The following is a 12,812-nucleotide window of genomic DNA, read 5'->3' as shown; positions in this document are numbered from 1 at the left end:
CAAACTGTAATAGTGAAACTATTGCTCACGTCTGTTAAAGGGCCTTACAGAGCTGAGCTACTGGAGCACTTAGAGTTTTACCAGTGAATTAGATTTTTTAAATGTATGAGCTTTTATTCAGAGTTTCAAAGAGCAGACTTTAATATGACTTCTATAAATGGTTGACAGCTCACATTTCATCTGAAAACAGACTGAGAAACATACTGGAACTAAAGAATATCCTCTGCCACGCAGAAGTTGAAAACAATGTGAGTTGATTTTCCATTAAAAACTATTAGGGGCAATTTCAAAGGCCTGCATGGAAATGTTGGTTAGCCACACACCAGTGATCACAGAGCCCGGTCACAGCCGGTCACATCACACAACACAAAGGCACTCTCACAGCCTTACCCTCATTAACAGCCAGCAGGGCCTCAATGAGGCTCAAGTGTCATTTTACACAGGTTGTCATTTACACTGTGAACGTCTCTGATTGTTCTCTTGAGGGCTTCAGAGAATTTAAATTACCCGAACAGAAGTCATTCTGAAAGGATGTGCTTCATTTTTAGGAAACAGTGTGGATAAAAACCCCCAGTGCTGTCTGAATTATTTTGACAAAGAGGAGTGGCTGCCCGAGCCAAATGCAGGTAAATCTGAGTTATGGTTATTATATTCATCTACATTATTCTTTAACAAGCAACCAAATAGTTGAAATAGAACTAAACAAACAGCCAGTCCTGTTCACCTCCAGCGAACTGTGACACAGAGTCAATTCAAACATCCGTTTGGGAGGTGTCTCCACTTGTTCAGCAGATAACATGTCACGCTAAGGCAAAGATCACATAGTGCAGGGCAGGTGGGGAGCATTACGTTTCATTACGGAACAACACACAACACTAATTTACTGCTCCTGCTGACAGCCACTTTGAACACAACCAGCCCCAAACAAAGAGCAAGCGCGCCTGAAAGGCGACAGACAAGCACAGGTCATTCACTCTCATTGGCTCCCCTTTTCAGCCTCTGCGACTACACGCTGTAAGCAATACGCTGTTTCTTTCAGTTTCATTAAAGCTGGCAAATGACACGGTGACACTGGCAGATAAGATAGCAAACAGCTCATGACAGGCCTGCTCTGTCGGTAAATACACATCAGGAGCATCTGCAGAGCTTTGAAAGACTGTACTCTCTCATCAGAGCTGCCCTATTAGCACCAAATGTGGGATTATGCTGCAAATGTAGCACTGTTATAATGCATGTCAACAAGGGAAGACTAAAAAAAAAAAAGGTGGCTCCAGATTGCAGAGTACTCTGTGACCTGAAAAGACAGGAGCGGTGTGGTGCAGCGGGCCGAGTGGCGGGTGGCTGAAGGAGGACAGCTTGACTGCACACTTCCCCTGGCAGCTCTTCAGAGACCAAATAGCTAAAGACAAGGTCAAAGCCCAGTGTGAAGACAATATCCCATCTGGCTGTGAGGTCATTGTGCTTCAGCGAATGAAAATGTCATGCAGATGGACAGCAGGTCCCAGTGGAACCACTATGCAAAGGAAGAGAAAGAGGAGGGGGCCACTCAGGGCGGCATTCATGTAAAACCTCTGACCGCTTACCTCCAACAGGACCCTGCACATAGCGATATGACTGATATTAAACCACTTTCTGAGCACTGGTGGCTTTATCCCCACTGGTGTCTTTCACTGCTCTCAGACTCTGAGCTTCATCGCCTTCATTTTCAATCTCGCTCCCTACACTCCTTTGTCACCTTGTCGTCAAGGAGGTCCTGAAGCTGCGCCAGCCGAGCATAGAATTGAGGCGGCACACAACAGCAGAAAGCTGTCTTTTGCCAGAAAATTTACATCATCTTTGCCCCCCCCCCGCCTCTATGTCACATCAGAAGGTCACTGAGTGCTGGGGTCACAGTCGCCACAAATGCTAATGAAACCCACCCCAATCCCCAGCGTTCAGTGCAGAGGACCGGATATTTCATTTTCACATGTCTGTCATCACCCTGCAGGCCAAAATTCACAGATTAATGACACCTAAATTATTTTATTGGCAGGCTTTCAACTAAAAAAAACATCCATCAGTATTCAAAGAGTTGCAGCTGGGTGAAGATGCTCCAACAGGCTCCACTCTACTCGATGTCATGGGGAGCTGTATAAATTGAATCTGCATATTTGATGGCTCTTAATATGTGTTGTCAGCAAATCTCAATGCACACACTCAAATACAAGAACACGCTGATGGGCTGCTCATCGGTTTAAATGCTTGGCTTCAATGAGATCAGGGAGCATCGCAGTGTAAACAGAAAGTACTTTGATGTTTGTCTGAAGACCAAACATCACAGGACATGGAGAATAGAACAAATGAGGCTCCATTTAAATGACTGCTCTCCTCCTTATGCAAAAAGACAACTTCAGGAGAAATATTCATCAACCTCATGAATCATTTATCCATCCTCATCAAAAATAAAAAATATGCTTGCCAGCTCCTCTTGCCTCACGCCAAACTGTCTGACTTCTGACACTAAAGAGAAGCTGCATTTCACAGACTAGAAGTTTACTTTAGTGTAACTTAGCAGCTCATGTATGAATTTGTGAAAATAGTTTAAACTATCAATAAATGATTTTTTTGATGCAATAATAAACTCATTTGATTGATAGCTGTCGAGTGAAACTACTTGGATACAAGTAAGTGCTAGTTATATCTCTAGTTAAGATCTCTCACTTTCCAAATAAAATCGTTGCTATAAAAGCTTATGACATGCAAAGTGGGTCATCTTGTTCCTGCTGTGCTTTTGGATTGAAGTGTTTTTTTGTTTTTTTTTGCCAGGAAACCTACCTAAAGAGTAAAAGAAGTAATTTCTCTGTTAAAATAAGACACCAAAGAGAGGGAAATGATGGCGTCTGGCTTTGGACAGATGAAGATGCCTATCAGGGGCGATGTATGATGAGGTTTCTTTAGCCTCAGAAAAGATACGTGGAGAAAATGAAGATATGAACTATCTTTGAACTTTTTGCAGCCAATTTAGAACTTAGTTTCCATCCAGCTGAAAAGAAAATCTCCTTGACATTGTAACATTACCAGACAGTCTCATTTATAAGTCTGAGGTAGCGGCCTTATCATCTGCTTCTTATTTACATTTGATGACTATTTCATTAAAATTGGTCTGGAGTGTCTTGATCAACAGGCGAGCCACCCTGAAAACAAAACTTGATCTATGTGATCCAATAAGAAGGGTCAATAACGAACACTTTCTTTCAAAAACATTTTTTTTTCATTTTGATTTAACACTTAAGTGTTTAGGAAGAAAATATATGTCTGTACATCATTAAAACACAGATGACCACTCTTTTTGTCTGTTACAAAAACTTTATACTTTAGGTATCGATAGCACAAGTGTGAAGTGCTTTCATAATGCCTTTCAGATCCAGTGCGTCAAGATAGGTGATGTCAAGCCCTCTTTTCTCAACGTTACAAAGGGAGTTCCCCAAGGTTTAGTGCTTGCAACAGTGCTGTTCACCATTTATATAAATTACATTACCACTTCATTACACGATTGTCTTCTCCATCTTTATGCGGATGACACCGTCCTTTATACTTCTTCCAATACCATTCATGATGCAACTCTAAAATCTGTAGCGAGCATTTAACCGTCTACAAAACCATCTGCACAAGTTGAAACTGGTCCTGTGTAAAGACTAAATGGATGACATTTTAAAATTCAAGGCATATTGATTATAGCAGTGTTTAAATTCCATCTGACAATAATACAGTAATAGAGAGAGTGCACTATTTTAAAAATCTTGGTATCTGGATAAATGAAGAACTTACTTTTTCAATACAAATTGGAAATCTTTTCTCTAAACTATGACAGAAACTGGGCTTCCTTCCTTTTTAGAAATAAATATGTATTCCCTTTATTCACTGGGAGAAGAATTATAGAAGCAGTTGTCATTTCTTAATGTGATTATAGGGATGCTATCTATGGCTATGCAGCCAGTACAACTTTAAAACTGAGAATGCAGTTTATCACTCTGCACTGAGACTCATTTCAGGAGACAGCTACAGTATGGGACACATCATTGTCTTCTGTACCAAAATAGGCCGGTCTGCTCTAACAATAAGGACAGATCGGGACCTTTATCTATTTATTTATAAAACACTTTATAAACTACCTCTGTATCTCTCAACTTTGTTTTCTTTTAAAAAAGGGTGGCCACACGTTCCAGTCATGGCTCACCCCAAAAGTTCCCGAAATCCATACAGAGTTAGGAAGATTTGCTAAATTTTTAAGATAACCACATTAATAACACTGAGACAATTCAAAGTATAAAGTATAATTAGTCAAATTTAGAAAGTGTGCAGGAGTTTGTCTGCATATTTTGTACTGTAAATGAAAAACAAGAAATGACCCAATATTGGGTGCCAAGGAATTCTGTCTTTGACGCTGTGGTAATGAAACAGGTATCAATAATGTTTTCATTTTTACTCGTATTATATTTAAGTTAAAATACCTGGTATTGTGACAGCTCTAGAACTAGATGCACTACTTTCTGACAAACCATACATTGTTAGTTTACAGAAAGAAGTATTTATTTTACTTTCTTTATTTAGATTTTTGCATTTTGGAAGCATTTAGGGGGGCACAGCAAATACGTAAACCCTTGACTGTTGGATACGTGTATTTTTAGAAATGTCTCACAAATCAAAGTGTCATTCAGTAGTAAGAGTGACTTCTTATCATACAAAAAACGTAGACATTTTATTACATTTCTACCGTATTTCACATGAACCTGTGTATGACATGTGTCAAGATTCACTCCGTACAGTAACACAGACACACATCCAAACACAAACTAAATGTTTAATGTAGAATCTACTCACTTTTCTCCCTGCAGCTTGTTGGTTTTTACTATGAGGTCTTGAGTTTGCTCCTTTGCAGCCTGTTGAAGAAAAGTAACTTCATTTTAAAAGATGGTCAAGCTTCAAGTAATGTTCTAAAAAAAAAGAATACAAAAAGGAATACTAATACAAAGCTCACATAAATATACCCCACTCTATTGTTGATATGTATAGTTACTGTTTTGTAAATAAATGTAAAACTGGGGGATTTCTAAATGGGGCACATAGATGATACACTGTACCTTTAATGTGCTTGTCATTTCTTCACAACACGTGCTCATCGCCTGGACATCTTCATTAACACTTTCAAGCTCCTATCGGGAATGTAAAGTTAAAGTTACAACAGTATTGAGATAATACAGTTCACATATAAGCTGGTAAGTACCTTGGTTAGATCACACATTTCCAGTTCCCGCACTAAAGCCTTTTTTCTTTTGATTTTTTTTGCTACTAAATAATTATCAGTAAACAAACTGAACCACTACAGCAACTGCATGTGAATATCTTCGACCCAACTGGAATTTGAAAAAAATTATAGCATACGTTTGGGCAAGTTAAATTAAGTTTGGTTCAACTCCCGGCACGGACCAAGTCCGGAAATTGGCCTGGTAGCTGGAGAGGTGCCAGTCCACCTCCTGAGCACTGCCAGGTGCCCTTGACCTTACTAGACAGAGTGTAAAAACTAATTTCCCCTTGCGGGATCAATAAAGTATAAATTATTACACACTTATCTGCTGTTTTTGGGGGTAATAACCTACCTCTTTTACTTCCTTAAATATCCGCGCAAACTCCTCATTGATCCCCAGGCTTCGTCTCTCTATGTCCCCACGAAGATTTCTCCTGGTGCGCAAACTGTTCTCAGTGAAGAACACAGAGAGCGCCTTTAGGGCCTCCAGCATCTCCTGAAAGCACAAAATGGAAATCACATTGCAAGTCAGCCGTGGTGCCAAGACATGTTAACCTCGCAGTCAAATGAAAGAAGCTAAAATGAAGCATAGGGTGTGCACAGAGGTCTTCTTGTGAAGTGAATTTACCCTCGTTCAGAATAAGTTACACTGTGATTGTTTGATAAACCCCTGGTACCCTGCAGTAACTGAAAGGCACGATAAACTGATAAAGGCTAGAAGAGGTGTTATGCAGAAATAAGATATACTTATACATACAAACACACAACACAACACATATATACATACATATCCCACCCATACAAAAAACATATCCAGGATAAAAAAGTGGTATGGATGGTCCATGTGCATAAGTCGCTGTTACTCATAGATAACAGTACAAAATACTAGCTCTGCCAGTGCATAGTATGATAGATAAACAAATAATTATTGTAAAAAAAAGCAGTCAAGTGTGCAAATATACAGTTTGATATATGCAGCTCAGAATTGCATGCACCTCGGGGATGCATCTTTTATTTCAGGGGGACGACTGCAGCAAGATGCAAGCGTATTTTCTTCAATGAGTAATTGTTTAAAACGTCCTTTACCACAACTAATGCGTAGCGATAACGTACAAAATGAACAAAATAGCCCCATTTGGGTGAAGATAATATCACAGAAGGGCGTAATCACTGATGTGCTGGGACCAGCCTGCAGCCTTAGCTCGTATTAGTTAGCCTCCAACAAGCAAAGAAAACGTCTTCTCACCTTGTCATTGTCGAGCCTCGTCTCCAGTATTTTGTTGAGCTTTCTTGAGAGCGGGTTATTGACTTGAGAAGGCGCGTTGGGGTTCTGTATTACAGTGGAGCTATCGTGTGACATTTCTACCTTTGTGTCAGCCATGGTTGTACACAAACTGCTCCACGTCAACTTTCTGAAAGATGTTTTGGTCCGTCTGGAATTACCGTCCGGTCGTTTTGAGATTCCAAACCAAACCGATGTAATGTTCCGCTTTTTGCGGTAATTTAATTTGTTGAAATACAGTTTTGTTTATCGCGTGTAATAAGTCACAAAAGCATGATGATACTAATAAATGTGAGGGCATCAAGTACGTGTAATGGATTTTCTACAAAGGCAATAGGATAATGGTTTCCAAGTCGTAGGCTAGCAGTGGGTCTTTGAGTCAGTTTATTGAGTCTTTTAAAAGACAATAGATACGAGATCAACATTTACATAGATTCCCACGAAAAACATGCACACACGTTTTTTAACACAAATGAATTAGCAATAGTTTGACATTCAGGTTGAGAGGGAAATGCTGCATTTAAGTACTGTTGGAAATATTCATGTTAGATAATATTCAAGTTGATTTTAGTTTTCTAATTCAGTAATTGGTCATGTTCGATTAAATACCCGTTTTGCAATGTTATCATTGATGTCTTGCATGAATCTTTGCCCTTTATTTTATTTGTATGTCCATAGCTAAAAGATTTGGCAGTGAGTAAATTATTTTTTTTTAAAAACCCTCAATCTTAAACTAAATTTCTTTAAATTAAATCACATAATTTTCCTCATTCTCATGATATGGACCTATGGGTCGGAAATAAAGGAAAGTGAAGTCTCATGCTGGACTTCGCTCTCAACACATTGTATAGCCTTTCAACATTGTCCAAGATTTTTTATTTCCAGGTGTGGTCTAGCAGTGACAAGGTGGACGTGAACGCATCATGAGCATGTGGGGAACGATAGTAGCGGTGAGTCCAGCCCCTGGGTGGGGATTTGTGTGATTGATGGTCACCTCCCGAGAGTGTTTCATGGACTCGCCCCTTCCCCGCCCCTCTCTCTCTCTCCCTCTCCCTCTCTCTCTCTCCCTCTCTCTCCCCCCCCCCCCCCCCTCTCTCTCTCTCTCTCTCTCTCTCTCTCTGATCAGGAATGTGGAAGCTTTCTGGAGTCTACTCAGTCAGCGCTGCACGTTGCTGCCCCACGCAGGAGTGAATAAGTGATCTTTGCCTCGGTTAAATGTATTGATGAGGAGGAAGTGATTTGTGAACTGAGCCCTTGGTCACTTTTTGGGATTTATATTCACTGTCGAAGGCGTTTTCTTTTTTTCGTCTCCTCTCTTCGGGTTAAAGAAAAGTTTGCTTTAGGACCAAGCACAGCTGGAGTCAGCAGATGGAAATACGCTCCAAGTGTTCACCGAGCCCACCTTTTTCCGGAGGTCTCCCAACATGTAAGCTGTCTTCTTCTTCTTTCCTTTTTCCTCCCCAAGCCTTGTTTTCATTACTCACATTCCGATAGTGAGGTCCCTGCGTTAACACAGCTAGAGGACCCCCTAACGAAAGAAAATCACTATAACGCAGTATGTATGGTGCCTCTTCCTGCTGGGTAGTGTGAATTGAATTACACGTCCATAAACCATTGATTTTATAACACTTAATGAGTTTTTGATATCATTTCAAAGTCCAATGGATCAAACCATGGGCTGGTTTTGTTTGTAGTATTGCTTTGACGTGTGTTGCCTTGAACCATTTTGAGGTTAATAAGTTATTTGCAGGCTTGTCCTAAAGCTGTTTGGTAGAAGAGTCATCGCTCTTCAAATTGAAAGTAATTGTACACTAGCAATAGGCTACATATTATACCACCTTTTATAATAGATCTCTACCTTTTCGGATGTAGGTTACTCATTACTGACGTTTCCAGTTTTCATTTAAAAGTTTATCAGTTATTGGAAAACCATTTGGTTGAAGAGTTATCAATGTTTTCAAAAATAAAACAACATCTGCACTATCTATTCGGAATTTTCAACAAAGGGCTCCCTTGTTGGACCTAGTCTACAATTTATTTAAAGTTACTCTTTTTTTCCTTACTTTTTCTCTTCTTAACCTTCCTATGGTCTATGATGCTAAAGCCAACGACCTTTGATTAATGAGCTTATCAAATTGATTTGATTACTTATTTGCATGAGCTTGATAATAATCCATGCTGTTGAGTTTGCCCATTATGTATGGAGCCAATTATTGATGTTTTGAATCCAAGCTTGTCCAGCTGTGTCTATATCCTTATTTCATCAATTAGAATACGTATTTCAGTATTTGACAGAAAAATAACTATGTTAGGAACAATACTTGGATTTTTCACATCTTTAATGAAATCAGCTTTTATAGTGACTAGGGAAGCTGTTTCAATTTATGGAGCTGTGATTTATTTCCTGCCTAAAGCCACCAGCTTGTTCCCACAGATGATTTGTCTGTCAGTGCTCACACTGGATGTTTCTCTCCTGACAGGGACCCAGAGTCACTGAGGAGGTGAAGACTGCTGGTGTTAAATGCTCACTGCGAGGCGTCCTGCACACAGCGACTGCTCCTAAAAGTGCTGTTAGTTCTGTGACTGTGTGAAGCGTTCACAGACTGTTTACCATGGCGTCCAGTCTGACATGTACGGGTGTTATCTGGGCCCTGCTGTCCCTGCTGTGTGCTGCTGCCTCCTGCGTCGGCTTCTTCATGCCCTACTGGCTGCTGGGGACACAGATGGACAAGCCTGTGTCCTTTGGCACCTTTCGTCGCTGCTCCTACCCTGTTAGAGATGAGGAGAGGCAGGCCACCGTGATGCTGGAGCAGTGTGGGCGCTACGCCTCCTTCCACGGCATCCCCAGTCTGGAGTGGAGGATCTGCACCGTGGTGACAGGCGTCGGGTGTGGCCTCCTCCTGCTGGTGGCGCTCACAGCTCTCATGGGCTGCTGCATCTCTGACCTCATCTCTCGCACAATCGGGCGTGTGGCGGGAGGCATCCAGTTTGTTGGAGGTGAGTTTATGTTTGCCTGATGCTATGTTTTTATTTGCACCGGCTTTCAAACTATAACCCATCTTAAGGAAACGAGGGTGATAAGTGCAACGGCTATGGCTACAGTCACAGGGCGTCAAGTTTGGAACTGTCAGATCACATGTTTCTGATTTTTTTTTTTCTTGGGTTCCGAAGAATACAAGAAGCATGCAAAGTATCTGTAGGGCATTATACAAGAGAATTGCCAGAGACCATTTTTTGCAGATACAGATGTGTTCAGAAAAAAAAAAAGAAACGGGGATCCAACCCAGATCTTGAATCGATTTGAAATGCATTTCAGATTTGTGTTAGTTAATCACTCTTGCTGCTGAAATCTGTAACTCACTCTGAGCCATACATTGACAAGGTGAAATCTAAAGGGGTGGAAGTGCGTTGGAGTAGCTAAGCCAAACTCTTATCATCCATGGGCGTCAAATGTTGCTGAATATGTTCGGTGCAAAGGAGATACTTTGGACCTCTACCCGACTGCACCGTTGTTTGATTGGAAGGATGATTGATCTCGATGACTCATGCTTCTGCTTTTTAAAGCCAAGTCGCCATTAGGGTGGTGCAATTAATTGGGATATTATCGTTATCACTGTATGAGCCATGGCAATTGACACATCAAAGAAGTCTGAATTTATTGCAATTTATTATCCTAGGTATAATGTTCAGGATTTGGAGACATTTAGATGAAGCTAAAGATAGCTATGAGCCACCCTCAGATACATTTACGCCAATCTAGTGGAGAAAGAAACTTTTTGGATTTATTTTGGATACATGAGGGAGATATTGCAACCTCAGGTATTGTGTTAAACATGAAAGACTGTGCGTTGTAGCCAGAATGCACTCTTCACTGTTTGTTTATTTATCGCAGTCCATGCCGTTATTGCAATATTGAACAGTGTTATCGCACATCTCATGTTTTTCCAGTATCATGCAGGCCTAGTTACAATCAGTTCGTTACTGAGCCCCCCCCCCCCCCCCCAAGTTATTACCACAGCAACTCACACAGACATGTTGGTGATGTCTGGAGGACACACGGATCCATCCTGATCACTCGTACATGACAGTGTGCCGTTATGCCTGTACATAGCCTCAAAGGAGTGTTTATCTTCTCCCAAATGTTGTTTGGAACTCTCAGACAAAAGTGTAATAAAGCATCACAGTTGTCAGGAAACAATTGGGCGTAGAAATAATGATAACCTGACATTTTCTCCTCTGGCCATCTTTTCTTTGCCAGCAGACCCGCTGTTAGCCCAGAAAAGCTGTTGTTTCCTCAGATACTTGGCACTACTAGACATGGAAAGTCTCCCACTGTGATGTTGGTCACGTTGCAAAATGATGTTGGGTCTGTTTATAAATATTTATTCATGACTGCAGTTTGGAAAGGAATTATGGAACTATATGTCCTTCTCAATATTTGACTTGTTACTGAGTCTGTCGGCCCGGCGTGTGTGTGTGTGTGTGTGTGTGTCGTTCTGTGTATAGTTCATGATCCCATTTAAAAAAAGGGTTGGATGAGTCTCAAATGTTGTGTCTAAGTTGTGACCATAGACTATATGGACAGCAGAACTGCTCACAGGCGGTGAAGCCAAAATACTTAGCACTCCCTCTACTGACTGGCTGCAGTTTAGGTCATAAACCCAGCCTCCTTCATGTTACCAAAGGGGACATTGGTCAAACTATAAAATCAAAATACACGTCATGCACATACTCAAACCCGGTTTTGTAATGATAGTTATTGGCTTCTTTTTTGTGCGGGGATGTAGAGCCACTTTGTCCTATATTTATACCGTCTATTGTTGAAAACACTCAAAAAAAAAAAAACTACTTTCACAACAACTTCCTGTATCCCTCTTTCTCTTATGTGTTAAAAACTTTTTGGAATCAAATCATATCTTTTTGTTGTTGCAGTTTGATTCATGAAATGATGGAAAATAGAGCATCGTATTAGTTACAAGCGTCCTCAAACAACATCAGAATGGTTCTTCAGTGCTTTGAGTATGGTCCAGAATGCGCCCCTTGAAGCTGAAAAAAAATCCCTTGCCGTTTCTCTGTTTCTCAGAAAAAGTTCTGCCCACACTTCAGCTCTGTCAATAAAAGACTTTGTGTTTGTTTGTTTGTTTGTTTGATTACAGTGAGTGGACACAGCTCAACACGACACTAGTTTGGTTTGTGTGCACGGTTGGTTTTTGCACATCTGTTCTCCCGGGACGTGAGGTCTGAGGGAAGGCTTCCATTGAAGCTGCAAGTTTCTCTGCCCTAGTTTAAGAAGCTGCAGCGCTCCAGCCCTCTCATTAGCTCCAAAAGGTTCTCTCACATACTGTGGCTCACCAGCCATGCTATTTACAATCCCCATCACTTCAGCTCGGCTTTAAAGAAGTGATGTGACAGAAAAGCAGGTTGCAGGCAGATTTGACAGAGCTGGCAGGTCTTTCAGAGGGATAAATCTGCAGAGGACCACCACATTGCACCATGTCCTACTTCTAAAAGGCTTAGCTACTTAGGAACATCAGTATTAATGATGTATAATATGGAGGATGATGAAGGTGAAGGCTGGCTAGTTTATTCAGAAATGTGCACTTTTATGTAAGGAGAGCTCCTTTAAAGCTCACAGCAACCCCACACATACAGAATTACAGCTCGTTGCTATTTTTGGTGAGAGGATTAAAAACTCCACGTCTGTCTTTCTTTTGATTTCTCTCCTTGGTAGACTCACAAATCCAGACACGCATGAATTTAGATGGCGCAGGAGCAAAAGGAGGTGGGGTTCAATACACGGGGCACTGCTTGGTTCTTTTTTTTATGAATGCATGGGAGCCGAAAGGGCAGAGACGTCTCTGAAGGCCTAATTGGATGTGACACAATTGAGAAGCTCGGTGGTGCTGCTCCATGTTTTGTCTCCGATCACTTTACAGAGGGAGTGGAAATGTCGAGGCGCGCGGGGGTAAGTTTAGAGAGAGGAGGAAAAAGAATACCTGATGATTGAAACATTCTGCATTCCCATCTTATTAACTGAGAACCTCGCTGAGAAATGAAGACCCACAGGGAGAAAAGGGGGATGTGTGCTGAGCGATACGATCAAATCTCAGCGATTAAGCAGGACCTGAGAGAGGGAGTAAATGAGGCGAGCCAGTCAGGCAGGCAACGCATGCGAATCCAACAAAAGCCACACGGTTGACTGTCTGATGCTACAGTGTCTTCTTCCCTTTGTGTCTCCTCGGCTCC

General features: G+C 41.2%; 2 protein-coding genes across 2 annotated transcripts in view; one reads left to right on the top strand and one right to left on the bottom strand.

The window, feature by feature from the left end:
- Positions 1-6,727, bottom strand: part of cog6 (component of oligomeric golgi complex 6) — a 25,656-nt gene extending 18,929 nt beyond the window's left edge. The window contains exons 1-4 of the mRNA XM_061046954.1: positions 6,531-6,727; positions 5,637-5,780; positions 5,121-5,192; positions 4,861-4,919 (exon numbers count right to left, since the gene is read on the bottom strand). Of these exons, the coding sequence (XP_060902937.1) occupies positions 4,861-4,919; positions 5,121-5,192; positions 5,637-5,780; positions 6,531-6,665 (410 nt within the window). The 5' untranslated portion in view covers positions 6,666-6,727. The remainder of the gene's footprint in view (positions 1-4,860; positions 4,920-5,120; positions 5,193-5,636; positions 5,781-6,530) is intronic.
- A 951-nt stretch (positions 6,728-7,678) lies between these two features.
- Positions 7,679-12,812, top strand: part of LOC132980684 (LHFPL tetraspan subfamily member 6 protein) — a 44,347-nt gene continuing 39,213 nt past the window's right edge. Inside the window, exons 1-2 of the mRNA XM_061046953.1 lie at positions 7,679-7,992; positions 9,047-9,563. Coding sequence (XP_060902936.1) covers positions 9,179-9,563 — 385 coding nt within the window. The 5' untranslated portion in view covers positions 7,679-7,992; positions 9,047-9,178. The remainder of the gene's footprint in view (positions 7,993-9,046; positions 9,564-12,812) is intronic.

Source organism: Labrus mixtus, chromosome 9, assembly GCF_963584025.1.
Source record: "Labrus mixtus chromosome 9, fLabMix1.1, whole genome shotgun sequence".
NCBI lineage: Eukaryota > Metazoa > Chordata > Actinopteri > Labriformes > Labridae > Labrus > Labrus mixtus.
The sequence above is the reverse complement of the archived record's forward strand: the minus strand, read 5'-3'. Positions and strand labels throughout refer to the sequence as shown.